Genomic DNA, 19,111 nt, shown 5'->3' with positions numbered 1-19,111 from the left:
GGGAGTTCTTTGCTTTTTAACTTTTGTCTCACATTGCCACATGAAAGGATTTGGCACCTAACAAAAATATCAGCCCTTCTACTATCAGAACCAACTTCTCCTACATATCATTACAGGAACTTAAATTCTGAGATTCTGGGCAAGTAGCCAAAATTTTATGTATGATATGCAAATCACTGAGGTATCCAAATTATCACCCAAGGCTAAGTGAGCTGCCATGCTGTCAAGCTATTAGAAATATGATCAAATCTTGGCATAATCCTGACCCAAGCAGGTGGGGAAAGCCTGCCATTTTTAAGGTGCCTAAGTGACTTCCTTTTGCACAGTCCATGTATTTTAAACAAGACCCTTTAAATATCTGTCCTTTAAGCCCAAAGTATAATACCCAAAGGGGTTCAAATAACAAAGCCATATCTGAACAACCAAAATGGAATTGAATAACATTTCTTCTAATATCTGAAATCATCATCATTCATTTTTAAGATTTTTGATCCAGTTGGATATGTTTGAAAAACAGGAATGTTGATAAATATGAATTCACTCACTCATTCATTCAATCATTCAATAAATATATATTTAAAACTCATAACCATATGCCAAGCTGTTCCCAAGCCTCCAGATCCTGAGTTGACATCAAGGGAAGGTGTAGGGGGTGGACAGGAGGGTGGAGGATAGGGTGGGCTTGCCACTGCTAGCCTTCACATCTTACTACCTATGTGTGGGAAGGCTGGCACTCTGTAAAGCAGGATCTTTTCTCAATGAGTCATGGTGGACTGAAAAGAACACAGCTTGGAAAGTTGACCTTTGTGTGGTCTCTTGAGATTCCAGGTCCCACCAGATTAGGATTCTGTGCTCCAAACCTTGATCTGTAGCTGCAGAATCACCAAAGGCATGCTGCATCCTCCCAAACACTCCCTTCCTTTAGAGGATAATGTTCTTCCAGGTCTAACTTGGAAACTGCAAACACTTTTCTTTTTTAACTACCTCTTTGGAGGCTCTCTTTATATTCCTTGACCTATAAGGACCAGCAGACTTCTGGCATGAAAATGCCATCAGATAAAAAGGGCGCTTCAGAGTTCATAATTCAACGGTGTGGTTTTTAAATTGTATTTCAAATAGGACTTTAATTAAATAAGAAAATTATGTTAAATCTTTTTAAAGTGTCTAGCTTACAGGTTAAAGAAACACCTGATTGTTGGCAAATTTATGTGGTTCAATTTAATATTATTCTGACTTTTGGATTTTGCACTTGTAACATGAGGTCAGCACTATCTTTAGAAATCTGGCAGCCTTGCTTCTCGAAGGTCAATGGTTCAGGATCTTCATGTGGTAGACCACATGATGAGCAAGCTCTAGACCCAGTTGTTTTAGGGAACACAGGTATTTCAAAACTAGAAGCACATGGGAGACCTGATTCACGGAAGACAGATGCCCTGGGCACATGCAGCACAAGTGAAAACTCCAGGAGGCCGGGGGTGGGAGGCAGAGGATTTCAGGTGCATCTACATTAATCGTGTGCATTTAAGTGTGTGATTAGAACTGATTAGAATCCTTTTGCATTGATCATGATAGTTTGCATCCATTTCTCCAGTGGCAACATTAGATTGGCAACAGTATGAAAAGGCAAAATGATATGATACTGAAAGAGGAACTCCCCAGGCCAGTAGGTGCCTAATATGCTACTGGAGATCAGTGGAGAAATAACTCCAGAAAGAATGAAGGGATGGAGCCAAAGCAAAAACAATTCCCAGTTGTGGATGTGACTGGTGATAGAAGCAAGGTCCGATGCTGTAAAGAGCAATATTGCATAGGAACCTGGAACGTCAGGTCCATGAATCAAGGCAAATTGGAAGTGATCAAACAGGAGATGGCAAGAGTGAACGTTGACATTCTAGGAATCAGCAAACTAAAATGGACTGGAATGGGTGATTTTTAACTCAGATGACCATTATATCTACTACTGCAGGCAGGAATCCCTTAGAAGAAATGGAGTAGCCATCATGGTCAACAAAAGAGTCTGAAATGCAGTACTTGGATGCAATCTCAAAAACGACAGAATGATCTCTGTTTGTTTCCAAGGCAAACCATTCAATATCACAGTAATCCAAGTCAATGCCCCAACCAGTAATGCTGAAGAAGCTGAAGTTGAAAGGTTCTATGAAGACCTACAAGATCTTTTAGAACTAACACCCAAAAAAGATGTCCTTTTCATTATAGGGGACTGGAATGTAAAAGTAGGAAGTCAAGAAACACCTGGAGTAACAGGCAAATTTGGCCTTGGAATACAGAATGAAGCAGGGCAAAGGCTAATAGAGTTTCGCCAAGAGAACACATTGGTCATAGCAAACACCCTTTTCCAACAACACAAGAGAAGACTTTACACATGGACATCATCAGATGGTCAACAACGAAATCAGATTGATTATATTCTTTGCAGCCAAAGATGGAGAAGCTCCATACATTCAACAAAAACAAGACCAGGAGCTGACTGTGGCTCAGATCATGAACTCCTAATTGCCAAATTCAGACTGAAATTGAAGAAAGTAGAGAAAACCACTAGACCATTCAGGTATGACCTAAATCAAATCCCTTATGATCATACAGTGGAAGTGAGAAATAGATTTAAGGGACTAGATCTGATAGAGTACCTGATGAACTATGGACTGAGGTTCGTGACACTGTACAGGTGACAAGTATGAAGACCATCCCCAAGAAAAAGAAATGCAAAAAAGCAAAATGGCTGTCTGGGGAGGCCTTACAAATAGCTGTGAAAAAAAGAGAAATGAAAAGCAAAGGAGAAAAGGAAAGATATAAGCATCTGAATGCAGAGTTCCAAAGAATAGCAGGAAGAGATAAGAAAGCCTTCCTCAGCTATCAATGCAAAGAAATAGAGGAAAACAATAGAATGGGAAAGACTAGAGATCTCTTCAAGAAAATTAGAGATACCAAGGGAACATTTCATGCAAAGATGGGCTCGATAAAGGACAGAAATGGTATGGACCTAACAGAAGCAGAAGATATTAGGAAGAGGTGGCAAGAATACACCGAAGAAGTGTACAAAAAAGAGCTTCACAACCCAGATAATCATGATGGTGTGATCACTCACCTAGAGCCAGACATCCTGGAATGTGAAGTCAAGTGGACCTTAGAAAGCATCACTATGATCAAAGTTAGTGGAGGTGATGGAACTCCAGTTGAGCTATTTCAACTCCTGAAAGATGATGCTGTGAAAGTGCTGCACTCCATATGCCAGCAAATTTGGAAAACTCAGCAGTGGCCACAGGACTGGAAAAGGTCAGTTTTCATTCCAATCCCAAAGAAAGGCAATGCCAAAGAATGTTCAAACTACCGCACAATTGCACTCATCTCACACGCTAGTAAAGTAATGCTCAAAATTCTCCAAGCCAGGCTTCAGCAATACGTGAACTGTGAACTTCCAGATGTTCTAGCTGGTTTTAGAAAAGGCAGAGGAACAAGAGATCAAATTGCCAACGTCCGCTGGATCATCAAAAAGCAAGAGAGTTCCAGAAAAACATCTATTTCTGCTTTAATGACTATGCCAAAGCCTTTGACTGTGTGGATCACAATCAACTGTGGAAAATTCTGAAAGAGATGGGAATACCAGACCACCTGACCTGCCTCTTGAGAAACCTGTCTACAGGTCAGGAAGCAACAGTTAGAACTGGACATGGGACAACAGACTGGTTCCAAATAGGGAAAGGAGTATGTCAAGGCTGTATATTGTCACCCTGCTTATTTAACTTCTATGCAGAGTACATCATGAGAAACTTTGGGCTGGAAGAAGCACAAGCTGGAATCAAGATTGCCGGGAGAAATATCAATAACCTCAGATATGCAGATGACACCACCCTTATGGCAGAAAGTGAAGAGGAACTAAAAAGCCTCTTGATGAAAGTGAAAGAGTGAAAAAGCTGGCTTAAAGCTCAACATTCAGAAAATGAAGATGATGGCATCCAGTCCCACCACTTCATGGGAAATAGATGGGGAAACAGTGGAAACAGTGTCAGACTTTATTTTTCTGGGCTCCAAAATCACTGCAGATGGTGACTGCAGCCATTAAATTAAAAGACGCTTACTCCTTGGAAGGAAAGTTATGACCAATCTAGACAGCATATTCAAAAGCAGAGACATTACTTTGCCAACAAAGGTCCATCTAGTCAAGGCTATGGTTTTTCCAGTAGTCATGGATGGACGTGAGAGTGGAACTATGAAGAAAGCTGAGCACAGAAGAATTGATGCTTTTGAACTGTGGTGTTGGAGAAGACTCTTGAGAGTCCCTTGGACTGCAAGGAGATCCAACCAGTCCATTCTAAAGGAGATCAGCCCTGGGTGTTCTTTGGAAGGAATGGTGCTAAAGCTGAAACTCCAGTACTTTGGCCACCTCATGCAAAGAGTTGACTCACTGGAAAAGCCCCTGATGCTGGGAGGGATTGGGGGCAGGAGGAGAAGGGGACGGCAGAGGATGAGATGGCTGGATGGCATCACCAACTCAATGGGCATGAGTTTGAGTGAACTCCAGGAGTTGGTGATGGACAGGGAGGCCTGGCGTGCTGCAATTAATGGGGTCACAAAGAGTTGGACACGACTGAGCGACTGAACTGAACTGAACTGAACATTGGATTCTCCACAGGAGAAAATTCCCAGTCTCATACTGGGGGTACTGTTGATTCTTTCCTTGTAGAGTCCAATGTTGACAGGACTTCCAGAAATTCGTGCAAAGGAGTCAAAGAGGGGTGTTTGTTTGAGAGCTTCAGTAGGCTGTCAATACAGGAGTTGGTAGTTGTGCAAAAATTCAGTCCTTAGACAATTAAGACAAGCATGTGATTTTGATAACAGAATTCAAAATCATTCTAAAAGATTGCACTATCATAGAAATGCATCAAGCACTTGTTTATTCTCATGGGATCTTTATAGTCACCAACTCTGAGAGCTTCCACTGATACCAAAAGGAGTTCAAGGAAATCTTTTCAACTAAAAGTTCAAAGATACTGCATTTTTCATTCAATCCATTCTTATCTCCTTGATCTGCTGGGAGTAAAAGCACTTGGTCACATCATTTAAACAAAATGTCTTCAGCTATTATCTTCATAGCTAATTTTGTACATTTTCCCTCTTTTCATTTTGCGCCTTTCTCTTTAGATAAGCATGGCCAAGAGCGGTTCCTGTACTGGGGGGAGTGTCGAGAGAGCTGCCCCCCAGGCTACTACCCTGAGGAGGGCCACACCTGTCAGCCCTGCCCAGACAACTGTGAGCTCTGTCACAGCACACACGTCTGCACACGATGTGTGCGCGGCTACTTCATGGTGCCCTCCAATCACACCTGCCAGAAGTTAGAATGTGGACAAGGTAAAGCTGCCTTGGAGCCAATGCAGGCAAAAAGGGCTGTACCCTGGATGCCCCAGAGACTTGAATATCTACCTGGTGCAATGGTCGCACCTGGATGATTTCTCACGACTCTACACCCCAAGTGGGGACAGTGATACCTACCCTGCTCTCTTTCCCCAAGCGTTTGCTTAGACACAATCCAAGGACTAAGGAATGCAGCTAATCACATACATAGAAGGTGAACTCCAGTGGAGGGTATATGGGAAAGGTATAATGGAGAGAAAATCAGATTAGAATTCAAATGCCCGCCAACAATTTTCTCCTTCCCAATCACTAGTTATGAGACCCTGGGCAAAATCAATCTAACTTCTCCATGCCTTGGTTTCTTCATTTGTAAGAGGGAGAGCATAGCATGCTCTGTGCTGCTTGCTGGCAGGAGCCAGTGAGAGTCAGCCTACTTAAAATGACCTGGAAATATAAAAATGATCTGGGAATATATGTGTTACTGTTATTGTTCAATTCCTATTTACACTGCAAGAAGGGAATTAAAAAACAGTACATTTTTTGCTCTTGTTCATGTAAAATGCTGCAGACTTTCTCTGCTGTATAAGAATTATGCCTGGTCTGGTGCTGAAGGAGCTTTAGCACATTTCTAGAATAATGAAGACCTCTCTCTTTTTCCTTCTTAATGCTTACTAAGGTTGTGTGTGTGTGCTAAGTCACTTCAGTCATGTCCAACTCTTTGCAACCCTATGGACTGTACCCCACTAGGCTCCTCTGTTCATGGGATTTTCCAAGCAAGAATACTGGAGTGGGCTGCCATGCTCTCCTCCAGAGGATCTTCCCAACCCAGGGATCAAACCTGCGTCTTTTAAGTCTACTGCATTGCAAGGCGGGTTCTTTACCACTAGTGTCATCTGGGAAGTCCTACTAAGGTAGTATAGAATTTAAAACTTTTTAAAAAGTATTTACGACAACAGACATAAGGAGACAGAGCTTCATCATTTTATATACCCAACCACATTTTCAAAACAGAACTTACTTCTTTAATAGATATAGCACACCAACTTGACTTCAAAATTAGTTGCATGGCATACAGTCTAACTCTATTCTATTTATACCCGATCAAGCTAATCCAATCTACTAAATATTAAATTAATAGAAGGAGATAAAAAATGTGGGTGACATACTTATCTCCAAAGCATGGTTTGGGGTTTCCTAACTGCTCTACAATTTGCTTGAAAATAAGCTACACACCAACATATTTTTATAGCAATTATTTGTGTTTCCACTCAGTGAAAGTGAAGTGAAATTGTGCTTTTTTATTTCTCTTTATACTGTGTAGGTGAAATCCAAGACCCAGACTATGAAGAATGTGTGTCTTGTGAAGAAGGGTGTCTGGGATGCAGCCTAGGTATGTCATCTTCTCTTTTGCTTAGAGTTGAAACAACTGTGTCCTTCACACATCCTCTCCTGTCACCCCTTCAACAGGGACTCTTGTCATTGTTGTCATCATCAATATCCATTATGTAGGTTAACTCTGACACAAACGTGGTTACCGGGAGAGATACTCCCTTTTGAGGCAATGGATAGGTCCCTTGTCTTCATGAAACTCAACTTTAGGAAAGGACAATCACACAAGAAGGAAGTAGCATTTAGAGTCAAGAGATTTAAAGACAAAATAATAATTTTTTAGAAAGCAAAAACAGATCTAAACTAAGTAATGAAAGTATTAAAATCTAAAAGATGAGCAATTCCCAGTGTTTCTTATGAAGAGACAAGAGGTGGTCTTTCCTGCAGGGAGCAAGGATAAATGTTTTGACAGTCTTGATTTCACTTTTTTGCCCATTTCAGACCATATTTGCCCATTCCCAGCTCATTTGCTCATTTTCCCAGCTAAATTTTGTGGTCTCTTTCTACACCTTTGCTATCATGTGTTGTGTGTCCATGCTGACATCTTTATGCATCATGGGCAGAGGGGTGTGTGCCTGTGTGTGAGTATGTTTGTGTGTGTGTGTACATGCATGTGCATGTGTGTAAAATCTCAAACCTATGATTTTGACTCTCAATGTTTAAAGGGATGGATGAATGTGTGTGGACTTATTTAGGATCAATGAGAATCTTGGCATGGGGGTGGGAACAGTGACAACCATGCATTGTACCCACCCCTCCCCTAGTTGATTCAGTTAAAGATGAAACTGAGCCATCTTCCCTGGGAAACAAATTCCACAGAAGACCCTAGCCATCTAGAGACTCAAAATCCAAAAGAATCAATCTGGAAAAAAAAAAAGAGATACCTTAGATAGTTTGATTCACTTTACAAAGTGCTGTTAAAAGACTACATTCACCCCTTTAAGAAACTTTAATTGTCTACTGTGTGCAGAGTGTTGGCCATGGCAGAGGGAATTCAAAGGCAGCATGACTGATTCTGCTGTAAGGACCCCTCTGGCTGCTGTAAGTGGCACACCTGGAACCATGTCTTTTCCAAGTCAACCTGCCAGAGTAGAGAGAGCTACACAGTGCAGTAGGACTACAGGACAGGGAGGCATAGAGTGACGCAGAACAATCTGCTAATTTCTAATTTGAAAATTTCTCTTAATTTATAAAATCTCTAAATGTTGGACCTTGTTTATTTTTGGACTGCCTGAGCTGAAATCAATCATCTTATTTCTGAAGCTTTCATTAATCTTTCCAACTGAATTCTTTTTTCTCATCTTTCCTTGTTTGCAGGCCAATGATCATACCTTTTACTGATGATTTGTGTAATATCTGGTGTGTACATATCTTTCTGCTCAGAGAGTAAACTATCAATACTTGCAAACAAACTCTGTGACTTATATACTCTGCTCCCACTAGAACCAGCAGCTTGTCTAAGGTATAATAAAAGCACAATAAATGTGCAAACCCTTGAGAGTTTCCCAAATTCAAAACAGAGATGCATGGCTCAGAACACAAAGGGATTTAGATATATTTTCTCTAGTCAAATTGTGTTCTTGGGCCTTTCTTCAGGCTGAAAACAGTATTTTACATAATACCATTTTATTCTAAGAGGATTTAATGCCAAATTCTTTGTTTTTCTAACCAATACCTTAAATGAAAATTTTAAATAAGATAAATCTACATAAGTGTCCTACATTATATCTCTTCATTAATTGAGAGGATGAGCAAATAGAATCATTTTTACACTTGACACTTAACTATAACCTAAGATTTGGGGCCCAAACTCACATTACCATTGACTTAATTATTGATTTTAGTCAAATTGTATAAGATCTCTTTACTTCCTTATCTTATCAGTAAAATAGAGGTTAATGTGCCTTTATCTTGGCTCAGAAATGGATGATGAAAACTGATTAATATCTGCTTACTAAAATAGTGGTAGTTCATACTCTTGGGGGGAAATATACATGAATTTGAAAATTTTTAAGTAACTGCAAAAAGAAAAAAAAAAAAGACTATTTAAACTAAGTACCAATTAAGGGGATAAATATATGTACCAAGTGAATTTAGCAAAGCAGGAAACCCCCAGGCACCCAAGTGATTAAGGAAGGCTTCCAAGAAAATGGGACTTGACATAAGTCTTAAGAGTTTCCATGGAATTAAGACAGATAAAAGAACAGGGTTGCACCATGGAGGGGCTTTAGAACTAGACAACTGCAAGAAAAAAGGTTTGGAGGGAAGAATTTCTGCCATGGATTAGACACTGAGTGTACTAATTTTGCAGAAGGAACGTAAGACTATAAATACAAGGGAATAAGCAAAGAGAAGTTTAGAGAAGTGGATGAAAACCATAACTTGAATTCTGGACTCATAAGTTTAAAAGTATTCTGTGGCTAAAAGGGAATACTTGAAGGTTCTTACAGGGGAAAAAATGCTTTTTAAAGAGGTGTTTTAAGATTAATTTTGTAACTACGATAATTATTAATATGTTCAGGGTAGCTGACAGGGAGTGAGGCTGTAGGCCGAGAAACCAGCTAGATGACTATTTCAGAATTCTGGGTACGAAGTAACAGGAACCAGAAAATTATGAAGAGAGAGACAGGTTTTAAAAATCACATGAAACAAATGGCCCTTAAGCATAAGAAAAGATGCTTCGGTCATTATGTGGGAAATGCAAATTAAAACTACTGTAACATACTATTTCTCACCTATCAGATTGGCAAGATTTCAAAAGCTTATAACACTGTACATGCAAGGCTATAAGAAAGCAGTCTTACTTGTGACTGATGGTACAACTACTGTTGAAGAACAGCTGGAAGTACATAACACAATCATATATGAATTTATCCCTTGACCCCACGACACTGCTTCTAGGAATCTGTCCTGAGGATATGCATCCACAAACTCAAAACAGCATATTCGCGATGTTATTCACTGTGGTATTATTTGTGGTATAGTGTTAGTCACTCAGAAGTACCTGACTTTGAGACTCCATGAATTGTAGCCCACCAAGTTCCTCCATTGATAGAATTCTCCAGGCAAGAATAACAGAGTGGGTTGCCATTCTTTTCTCCAGGGGATCTTCCTGACCCAAGGATCAAACCTGAGTCTCCTGCATTGCAGGCAAATTCTTTACCATTTGAGCCACCAGGGAAGCCTACATTTGTGGTATAAACATTTTATAAACTATTTTAAATGGCATAAATGCCTTTTTGTGGAAGAAATTCATTGAATCAACTAAAGGATACATACTAATGGAAACTGAATGAACTAATGGACACTGAATCAACTAAATGACATATACTCTTTTATGCACCCATAAAAGAGCAAACACTATATGAACTGATAGTGATTTTATGATATACTGTTAAGTGGAAGGCAAAGTACAAAAGAACGTACATAGCATGCCATCTTTTTGGTAAGATAAGGCGGTTAAATAAGATATTTGTGTATATATATACATTTTTTTGGAGAAGGAAATGGAAACCCACTCCAGTGTTCATGCCTGGAGAACCCCATGGATGGAGAACGTGGTGGGCTGCAGCCCATGGGCTCACACAGAGTTGGACATGACTGAGGCGACTTAGTAGTAGTAGTATACATTTTTACTTAGTTTAAAATAAGAAACACAGAAAAGATAAATCAGAAACCAATGAAAATGCTTGTGCGTGTGTATGCTCAGTCATGTCCATTTCTTTGTGATCCCATGATGGTAGCCCCCCAGGCTCCTCTGTCCATGGAATTTTCCAGGCAAGAATACTGGATTGGGTTGCCATTTCCCACGCCAGGGGATCTTCCTGACCCAGGGATCCAACCATGTCTCTTGTACCTCCTGCATTAGCAGGCAGATTCTTTACTATTCCATCACCTGAGAAGCCATGAAAATGCTTACCCATAGAGAAAAGGGTAAAGGGAATGGGAGTGAGACTTCTCTAAGTATACCTTTTTACATGCTCTTGATTTGAACCGTGTTACGTATTCATACAAATGACATAGTAATTAGTGTGAATGGGTTCCCACTGGCCAATTTGGGACAATTTGAACATAAAAAAAATGATGATAAAGAATTTCAATTCAATTAATAAAAATCCAGGGGTTTCCCTGGTGGCTCAGTGGTAAAGAATCTGCCTGCCAATGCAGGAGACACGGGGTTCAATCCCTGGTCCAGGAAGATCCCACATGCTGCAGAGCAGCTAAGCCTGTACACCACAACTACTGAGCCTGTGCTGACGTCCACATGCCCTGGAGCCTGTGCTCCACAACAAGAGAAGCCGCTGCAATAAGAAGCCCACACCACAACTAGAGAAAAGCTCAAGCAGCAACGAAGACCCAGTACAGCCAAAAATAAATAAATAAAAATCCATCCATCAAGAATGGTATTTTAAAAACAGCAATGAAGAGAAGGGAGGACAAAAATTGAATAAAGCAGAAAGCTCTTCTTTACAGTAAATTTTTACCTGGTATATATGTGAGAAAGTAATTAGAAAATTATCATTTTACACCCCCTACTGTACTGACTCAAGGGAGAACCATCAGTGGATGCTAAAGTTATTAGGTGGAAAATTGTTCTCAAACAGAATAATCACACAGATTCAAAGTACTTCCATAACTACTAGTTAATCATAATAGAGAGATTTGCTGGTTACCAACTTAACCCAGCTATTGCACTAAACATCACCATCGTTGGTTCCATATAACCTAACACCATGCGTCTCCTGATATGATACATTAATAAGTACACAATATAACCTAGTAGACCCGATAAAAGTGTCTAGACCAACGATTCTCAGCTAGAGGTGACTGTGACCCCAGGGGACGTTTGTCAATGTTTTGAGACACTTTCAATTTTCATGACTAAGGAGCTAGGAATGAAATGCCATCATATTTACAACTTATTTTCAAATGGTTAAGGGGAAAAAAAGGATCGAGGTGAAGCATACAAAATTGTTTTTTGTACTATTTCAGGCTTTCTGCAGACATGAAAAAATATTTTAAAGTTGGGGGGGAAGAAAGCACTTCATGCTCTGTCAGCCTAGAAGCAACATCTCAGTAGCAGCAAGCACACCTCATGCCCAGATCTTGATTCCTAACACCGTTCTTCAATAAAAGTTACCAGGGCTCCTTGGAGAATTGGCTGATTCTAGGACTGGGACAGGAAATACACAAGATGAGGGGCAGCCTCTTGTAGTGACAGAAGGTAAGAACGCACTCAAAGAAAAACCCCACCATGATGGGGTGGGATGAGGAGACACCCGAAAGAGCTCCCAGTAGCTGAAGCAGGAAAATAAATAAAGTCATATTAGCTTATAGCCTAAAGCATAAAATAAGAATCCAAGGGACTTCCCTGGTGGTCCAGTGGTTAAGACACTGCGCTTCCAGTGTAGGGTGTGTGGGCTTGATTCCTGGCTGGGGAACTGAGATCCCACATGCCTCGAGGCATCAGATCAGATCAGATCAGTCGCTCAGTCGTGTCTGACTCTTTGCAACCCCATGAATCGCAGCACGCCAGGCCTCCCTGTCTATCACCAACTCCTGGAGTTCACTCAGACTCACGTCCATCGAGTCAGTGATGCCATCCAGCCATCTCATCCTCTGCCGTCCCCTTCTCCTCCTGCCCCCAATCCCTCCCAGCATCAGAGTCTTTTCCAATGAGTCAACTCTTTGCATGAGGTGACCAAAGTACTGGAGTTTCAGCTTTAGCATCATTCCTTCCAAAGAAATCCCAGGGCTGATCTCCTTCAGAATGGACTGGTTGGATCTCCTTGCAGTCCAAGGGACTCTCAAGAGTCTTCTCCAACACCACAGTTCAAAAGCATCAATTGTTCCGCGCTCAGCCTTCTTCACAGTCCAACTCTCACATCCATACATGACCACAGGAAAAACCATAGCCTTGACTAGATGAACCTTTGTTGGCAAAGTAATGACTCTGCTTTTGAATATGCTATCTAGATTGGTCATAACTTTCCTTCCAAGGAGTAAGTGTCTTTTAATTTCATGGCTGCAGTCACCATCTGCAGTGATTTTGGAGCCCAGAAAAATAAAGTCTGACACTGTTTCCACTGTTTCCCCATCTATTTCCCATGAAGTGGTGGGACTGGATGCCATCATCTTCGTTTTCTGAATGTTGAGCTTTAAGCCAACTTTTTCACTCCCCACTTTCACTTTCATCAAGAGGCTTTTTAGTTCCTCTTCACTTTCTGCCATAAGGGTGGTGTCATCTGCATATCTGAGGTTATTGATATTTCTCCCGGCAATCTTGATTCCAGCTTGTGTTTCTTCCAGTCCAGCGTTTCTCATGATGTACTCTGCATAGACGTTAAATAAACAGGGTGACAATATACAGCCTTGACGAACTCCTTTTCCTATTTGGAACCAGTCTGTTGTCCCATGTCCAGTTCTAACTGTTGCTTCCTGACCTGCATACAAATTTCTCAAGAGACAGATCAGGTGGTCTGGTATTCCCATCTCTTTCAGAATTTTCCACAGTTGATTGTGATCCACACAGTCAAAGGCTTTGGCATAGTCATTAAAGCAGAAATAGATGTTTTTCTGGAACTCTCTTGCTTTTTCCACGATCCAGCGGATGTTGGCAATTTGATCTCTGGTTCCTCTGCCTTTCTAAAACCCGCTTGAACATCAGGAAGTTCATGGTTCACATATTGCTGAAGCCTGGCTTGGAGAATTTTGAGCATTACTTTACTAGCGTGTGAGAAGCCAAAAAAATTAAAGAAATAGGAATCCTTGAGATCGTAAGATACAAATAAATAAATGGTAGAATAAATAAGTAAATGAAAGAAAGGAGACACACCTTAAGTGCAAAAGAATTCCAAATAACTACCTAGGACTCCTCCCTCTAACCCTAACCCTAACCCTAACCCTAACTCCCTACTTCTAAAGTGTAGGTCACATGTAGTGATTTCTCTCCAGGAGGGAAGCATGAAAGGGAGGAAGAGAGAAGAGCCTCACAGTGCAGGAAACTGACAAGTTCTACCTTACCTATATGATCAAGGTCAACATCAGCAGTGGCATATCAGATTAATAGGCAGGTACCCTTGATGTAATAATATCAGAATGGCACTTTGCCTCTGCAGTTTTCCATGCGAAAACCCTTGTGTGTGTATGTGCTTAGTCATTCAGTCGTGTCCAACTCTTTGTGACTCCATGGACTGTAGCCCACCAGGCTCCTCTGTCCATGGGGATTCTCCAGGCAAGAATACTGGAGTGGGTTGCCATGCCCTCCTCCAGCGTCCCAACCCAAGGATCGAACCCAGGTCTCCTGCATTGTAGGCAGATTCTTTACCATCTGAGCCACCAGGGAAGCCCATGTATACTGGAATGAGTAGCCTATCCCTTCTCCAGAAGATCTTTCTGACCCAGGAATTGAACCGGGGTCTCCTGCATTGCAGGAGGATTCTTCACCAGCTGAGTCACCAGGGATGCCCCTTCAAAACTCATAAGGGCAGTCTAATCATGAGGAAAACATCAAACAAATCTCAATAATGGGATATTTCATGAAATACCTGATTAGTACTCCTCAACATTGTTAAGGTGGTAAAACAAAGTCTGGGAAACTGTCATAGTCAAGGGGAGCCTAAGGAAACATGAGAGCTAAATATAATATGGTATCCTAGATGGGATCCTGGGACAGAAAAAGACAATAGGTAAAAACTCGGGAAATATGAATCTATTATGGATTTCAGTTAATAATCTCATCGTCTTCATCATAAAGGGCATAAGGTACTATCCAGGGTGTTGGAAATATTCTCTGTCTTGACTGTCAGGGGTGATTACATGACTGTATGTTTGTCAAAATTCATAGAACTGCACACTTGAAAGGGGCAAATGTTACACAATAAAAATTGTATTTCAATACATGCGACTTAGAAAGAAAAGGATAACATTACAATGGGCCTACTAAGGCCCCTCTTTCCCATTTCCACATAGTAAAACCATGACAGTCAACTAATTACTAGCATTTATTGAACACTTATTTGTATTCTAAGAAGCAAGTGTAATTATCATTCTCACTCTTCAGATGAGGAGATTAAGCTCAGAACAGTTAAGCAACTTATGCAAGGTAACAGGGCTGGTGACCATAGGACCAGGACTTGATACTGGATAGCTCAAGATCAAAAGCCGTGCGCTTTACAACCACTATCTCCGTACCATCTAACGTGCTTTCCTTCTGATTCTATAGCAAAGAGTCTTACGCTTTATGGAATTATAAAAAGATTTTTTAAAAATCCTTATATCTGCCCCTTTCCTCAGTTCTACACACAGTAGTGATTCTTTGTTTGGCTACAACTTTATGCAGATGCCATAACCAAATTTACTGAATCATGAAACTATTCATAATAGTCATGTACATTAATCTTGGATCCCAGTTCACCTGAGGCTGTTAGCCTTCAGGACCTGCATCTGGAATGTTCTGAGGTGGGGTAGAGAAGACAGTACAATCCTTCAGAGTAAGTGGCACATTTTTGTTTAGCCCTGGATTCCTCTCTGTGACTTGACATCCCTTCAGTTCATTCAGTTTCACAGTAATTCTCTTGGTTTCTGGAAAGTAGGCCCATCACAAGAGACAACCCTCTCTTCTCCATGTGAAGATGACATGTGCTCTCTCCCCCAACCCATGTTTAATTCAAGCTTCAGATCTAGGAATTACGAGAACCAACCTCACTTCCTTCTGCTACTCTATTTTCTATTAAGGAGTGAGATCTTGTTCATAGAGGAAATAGTATCAAAACATTTGAGACATGACACTCACATTTTAGTTTTCCAATGGAGCAGACATACAGGGTTTTTCAAATTAAACATCATGGTCACAGATCACTCTTTGAATTTTATCCAGATCTCCCTTTGGACCTTTTCCACAAAGTCTCAGGGGAACAAGAACAGTGTCAAACAGTTTTGGTGCCTTTCAAAGAAAAGGCTTTGCAGAATAAAATGTATACCAGGTTGGTGTCTCCTTGTGTATTTCCTCTTGTGTATTTCCTCTCCCAGTCCTAGAATCAGCCAATTCTCCAAGGAGCCCTGGAAACTTTTATTGAAGAACGGTGTTAGGAATCAAGATCTGGGCACTAGGTGTGCTTGTTGCTACTGAGATGTTGCTTCTAGGCTGACAGAGCATGAAGTGTTTTTTCCCCCCCCAACTTTAAAATTGGAAAGAAGTTGCTGACGGTAAAAGTGAAACAAAGGGCCTTCTAGTGACCTATTGCATTACTCTCTGTCTGACCAGCCTTAGTGCGTGACCCGGGTGGTGTGCTACTATCATTTTCCATGGATATGTGGGGAGGGGCAGTTCAAAACGCCTCTTTTCTTTAAAAGGCCAACACAAGCCATCTTCAGAGAAAGGACTGGAATCTAAAAGCACTGTCATCAGTTCGCTGAAGAAAAGAGAAACGAGCAAGCTCCATTAGACAGTGCAGACAGTACTGCCTTAAAGTGTGTGTGTATATATTTACCATTTATTAGAGCCTCCTTCTCCCCTCACTTTCTAAGTGCTACCTTATTTCAAAAGCGGTGGGTTAGAGGGAAAGAAACCTTAAGAAAAGAGAACCCACTGTTGAAAGAATTTGCATAAGTTTTGCAGTTTCATGGTTCCTTATTCATCTTAGCTTTCTTGATGAATTCACTTAGCAAATATTTATTGCATACTTTTGTGCTTTCCCATTATTTATTCCACAAACAATTGGACTGTTTAACCTAATATTTATCTAGCGTCATCATTCATTCACCAGGCCCTCCTCTGAACACTTAATGTAGATGATGTGTTTTCACATCTATAATCCAGTGGTTTTTACAGATAGAGAAACTGAGGATTAAAGAATTGCCAAAACTTGATCGATTTTATGCATATGGGAAGTGAAAGAGGAGTTAAGCTGTCAGTTTCAAGCAATCTTGTACATAACTTTGCTTACTCTTTTTCACAGAGGAAGCAGTTGGCTTTAAAACTGTTTGTCCTAAGTATACACTATGATAGGCAAGGTTGTGCTGTGACAACAGATGATCCCCAAATCTCAAGAACTTAAGTTAATAAACAATGAAGAGTTTATTTCTCACTCATGCTACATCTCCATCATGGGTCAGCTGAGAACTCTGCTCTTCATGGTCCTTAGTCCAGGCCCCAGGATGATGGAGCAGTCATTAATTATCTTGTTGTGGCAGAAGCAACGTACTGGGTTGGCCAAAAAGTTTTAAGATAATATGGAAAATCCTAAATGAACTTTGTGGCCAACCTGATACAATGGCTCTTAAAGGTTTCCCCAGGATTAACACTTGTAATTCCTGCTCACATATTTTTTGGTCAAAGCAAGTCATATGGTTCTGCCTGAGCCTGCAGACTGGGGGAGTTGCAATCTTGCCAGTTGCCCACAAAAGAGAAACTAATACTGTGAATACCCTAAGGACATTCTCACAAGATAATGACTAAGATTGTTACTGTATATGCTGAGGTCTCACCTCATATATTTGTGCATGAAACAGCCCCAAACCTGCACCCCATCTGTGTCACTGATTTCTCTCTTCTGCAGCTCTGAATCTTACCCAAGATAACTGCCCACTATCTACCTTGGCAGTGTCTGACTTTTTCCTTCTTTCAAGGAAAAACTCTTCTGAAATAGGTGCTATTTTTTTTTTAACTGATGGAGTTTTCCAAAGTATTCTACTATCTCACTTCTCTCTGATCCCTTGGCAACAGAAGAGTCAAAAAGAGCACCCATGATAAATGACATGATAGGTAAACTGTCAGCTGAAAGGACCTTGATCTTTCTCTACCTTGCACTTTTAAATCCCTGTTATGAGAATAATAAGATGCTGGTATCTCTTGCCTTCATCTGCTGCCCAAGAAATGTGCCATATGAGACCAACCTTGGAAATCTGGACAACTTCTCTCCATTTGTTGGAATTTAGTTCAAGAAACATTTACTGAGCACCTATATTTGGCTAAGCCTGGGGATATAGTGTTACCGTTAGTCACTCAGTCATGTCCAACTCTTTGTAACCCCATGGACTGCAGCCCACCATGCACAAGTGAAAAATATGCTCTCTGCTCTCAAAGGGCTCATGTGGAAATGGAAGGCTTGGTGATTCTCGGGCCTGGGTCCTTCTGAGAATCACCCGGGGTGGTGGGGGGAGGTGGTGGGAATGGAAAAATGTGGTGCTGAGACCCATTTCCAAGGTCTCTGATTTCATTGGTCTTGAGTGAGGCTCAGACACCCATATTTTTTTAAAACTCTTGGACTGATTCTAATGTGAAATCAGAATTAATTTAAGATTAGAATATAAAAAGATAACTTCACTATCATATTTAAAACACTTTGTTGAGGACAGAAGCTAAAGCAGAGTCGGATACAGTCTATCAACTACAACTTACAGTCCATTCCATATGGGGTGCTCAGCTAGGTAGGCACTTTACAAACATGATCTCTACTCCCCAATACAATCCTCTCTGTTCAAAATCCTTATCCCCACTTTACAGATGAGAAAACCAAGGCCCAGAGAGTATGCAACTTGCCCAAATTCACATAAGTAGCAAGTTTCAGAACCAAATTTAAACTTAGGACTCTCTGGCTCCAAACCAACAGAATATTCAAATATATGCTCTTTTTCCAGAGCAGATTGCACTCATACATCATTCTCCTAAAGAATGTAAATGAAGGTTGTTAAGTCAATCTGCCATATTTGTTTCTCTCTGGGCTATATTCTCATGCTAAATTAGTTGTGTTTCCTGAAGTTTCCCCCTTCCCCTCCTACATTCATGTTCACATTCTTATGGCAATGAGGGAGAAGAAAATAGTGGGAAGGTATCCTAAGTTCAATGCTAGAGCAACTAGCTCATCATTGGCTCTTTACACTATTTTCCCCCAGAGCCGGGTATAATCAAAGTTCCTCCTACTTGTTGTGTAAGTGACCTGTGAAGTCAAGCTGCAAGCCAAGGCTGTCTGAATCACGTATGCTTGCAGAGAAGAGCTGAGCCAATTACTTCCAAAACAAACCTAGTTAAACAAAAGCACAGAGTGTGGCTGAGCACAACACACAGGCCGGAGGGGTTCAGAAGGCTGGCTGCCATTTCTGAAAGCACCATGGCGTCTGCAACATTAAACTGCCAGGAGTTAGGGGCAAAGAACACTTGGGCTGGATGGGGATGGATTTCACTTTAACAGAGCTCTCTAGAAAACAATGAGAGGACTTCTTCTGTATTGGAAACACAAACTGGAAAAATGTTGCCACATTAATTTTTGTAGTGAAAGGTATTTCTGACTATTGATATCAGAAATCCCTCAGTAACCAAGAGTTCAGCTTACATCTATCTGCTAATTTTAAA

At 40.8% G+C, this 19,111-nt stretch overlaps 1 protein-coding gene across 2 annotated transcripts in view; it reads left to right on the top strand.

Annotated features, from left to right (window-relative positions):
* Window positions 1–19,111, top strand: part of PCSK5 (proprotein convertase subtilisin/kexin type 5) — a 517,126-nt gene that overhangs the window by 420,856 nt on the left and 77,159 nt on the right. For both annotated transcript variants that reach the window (XM_070375753.1, XM_070375751.1), the window contains exons 23-24: window positions 5,161–5,367; window positions 6,692–6,760. In XM_070375753.1, coding sequence (XP_070231854.1) covers window positions 5,161–5,367; window positions 6,692–6,760 — 276 coding nt within the window. The remainder of the gene's footprint in view (window positions 1–5,160; window positions 5,368–6,691; window positions 6,761–19,111) is intronic.

This window comes from Bos mutus, chromosome 8 (assembly GCF_027580195.1).
Source record: "Bos mutus isolate GX-2022 chromosome 8, NWIPB_WYAK_1.1, whole genome shotgun sequence".
Taxonomy (NCBI): Eukaryota; Metazoa; Chordata; class Mammalia; order Artiodactyla; family Bovidae; genus Bos; species Bos mutus.
This window is presented reverse-complemented; position numbering and strand designations above follow the sequence as displayed.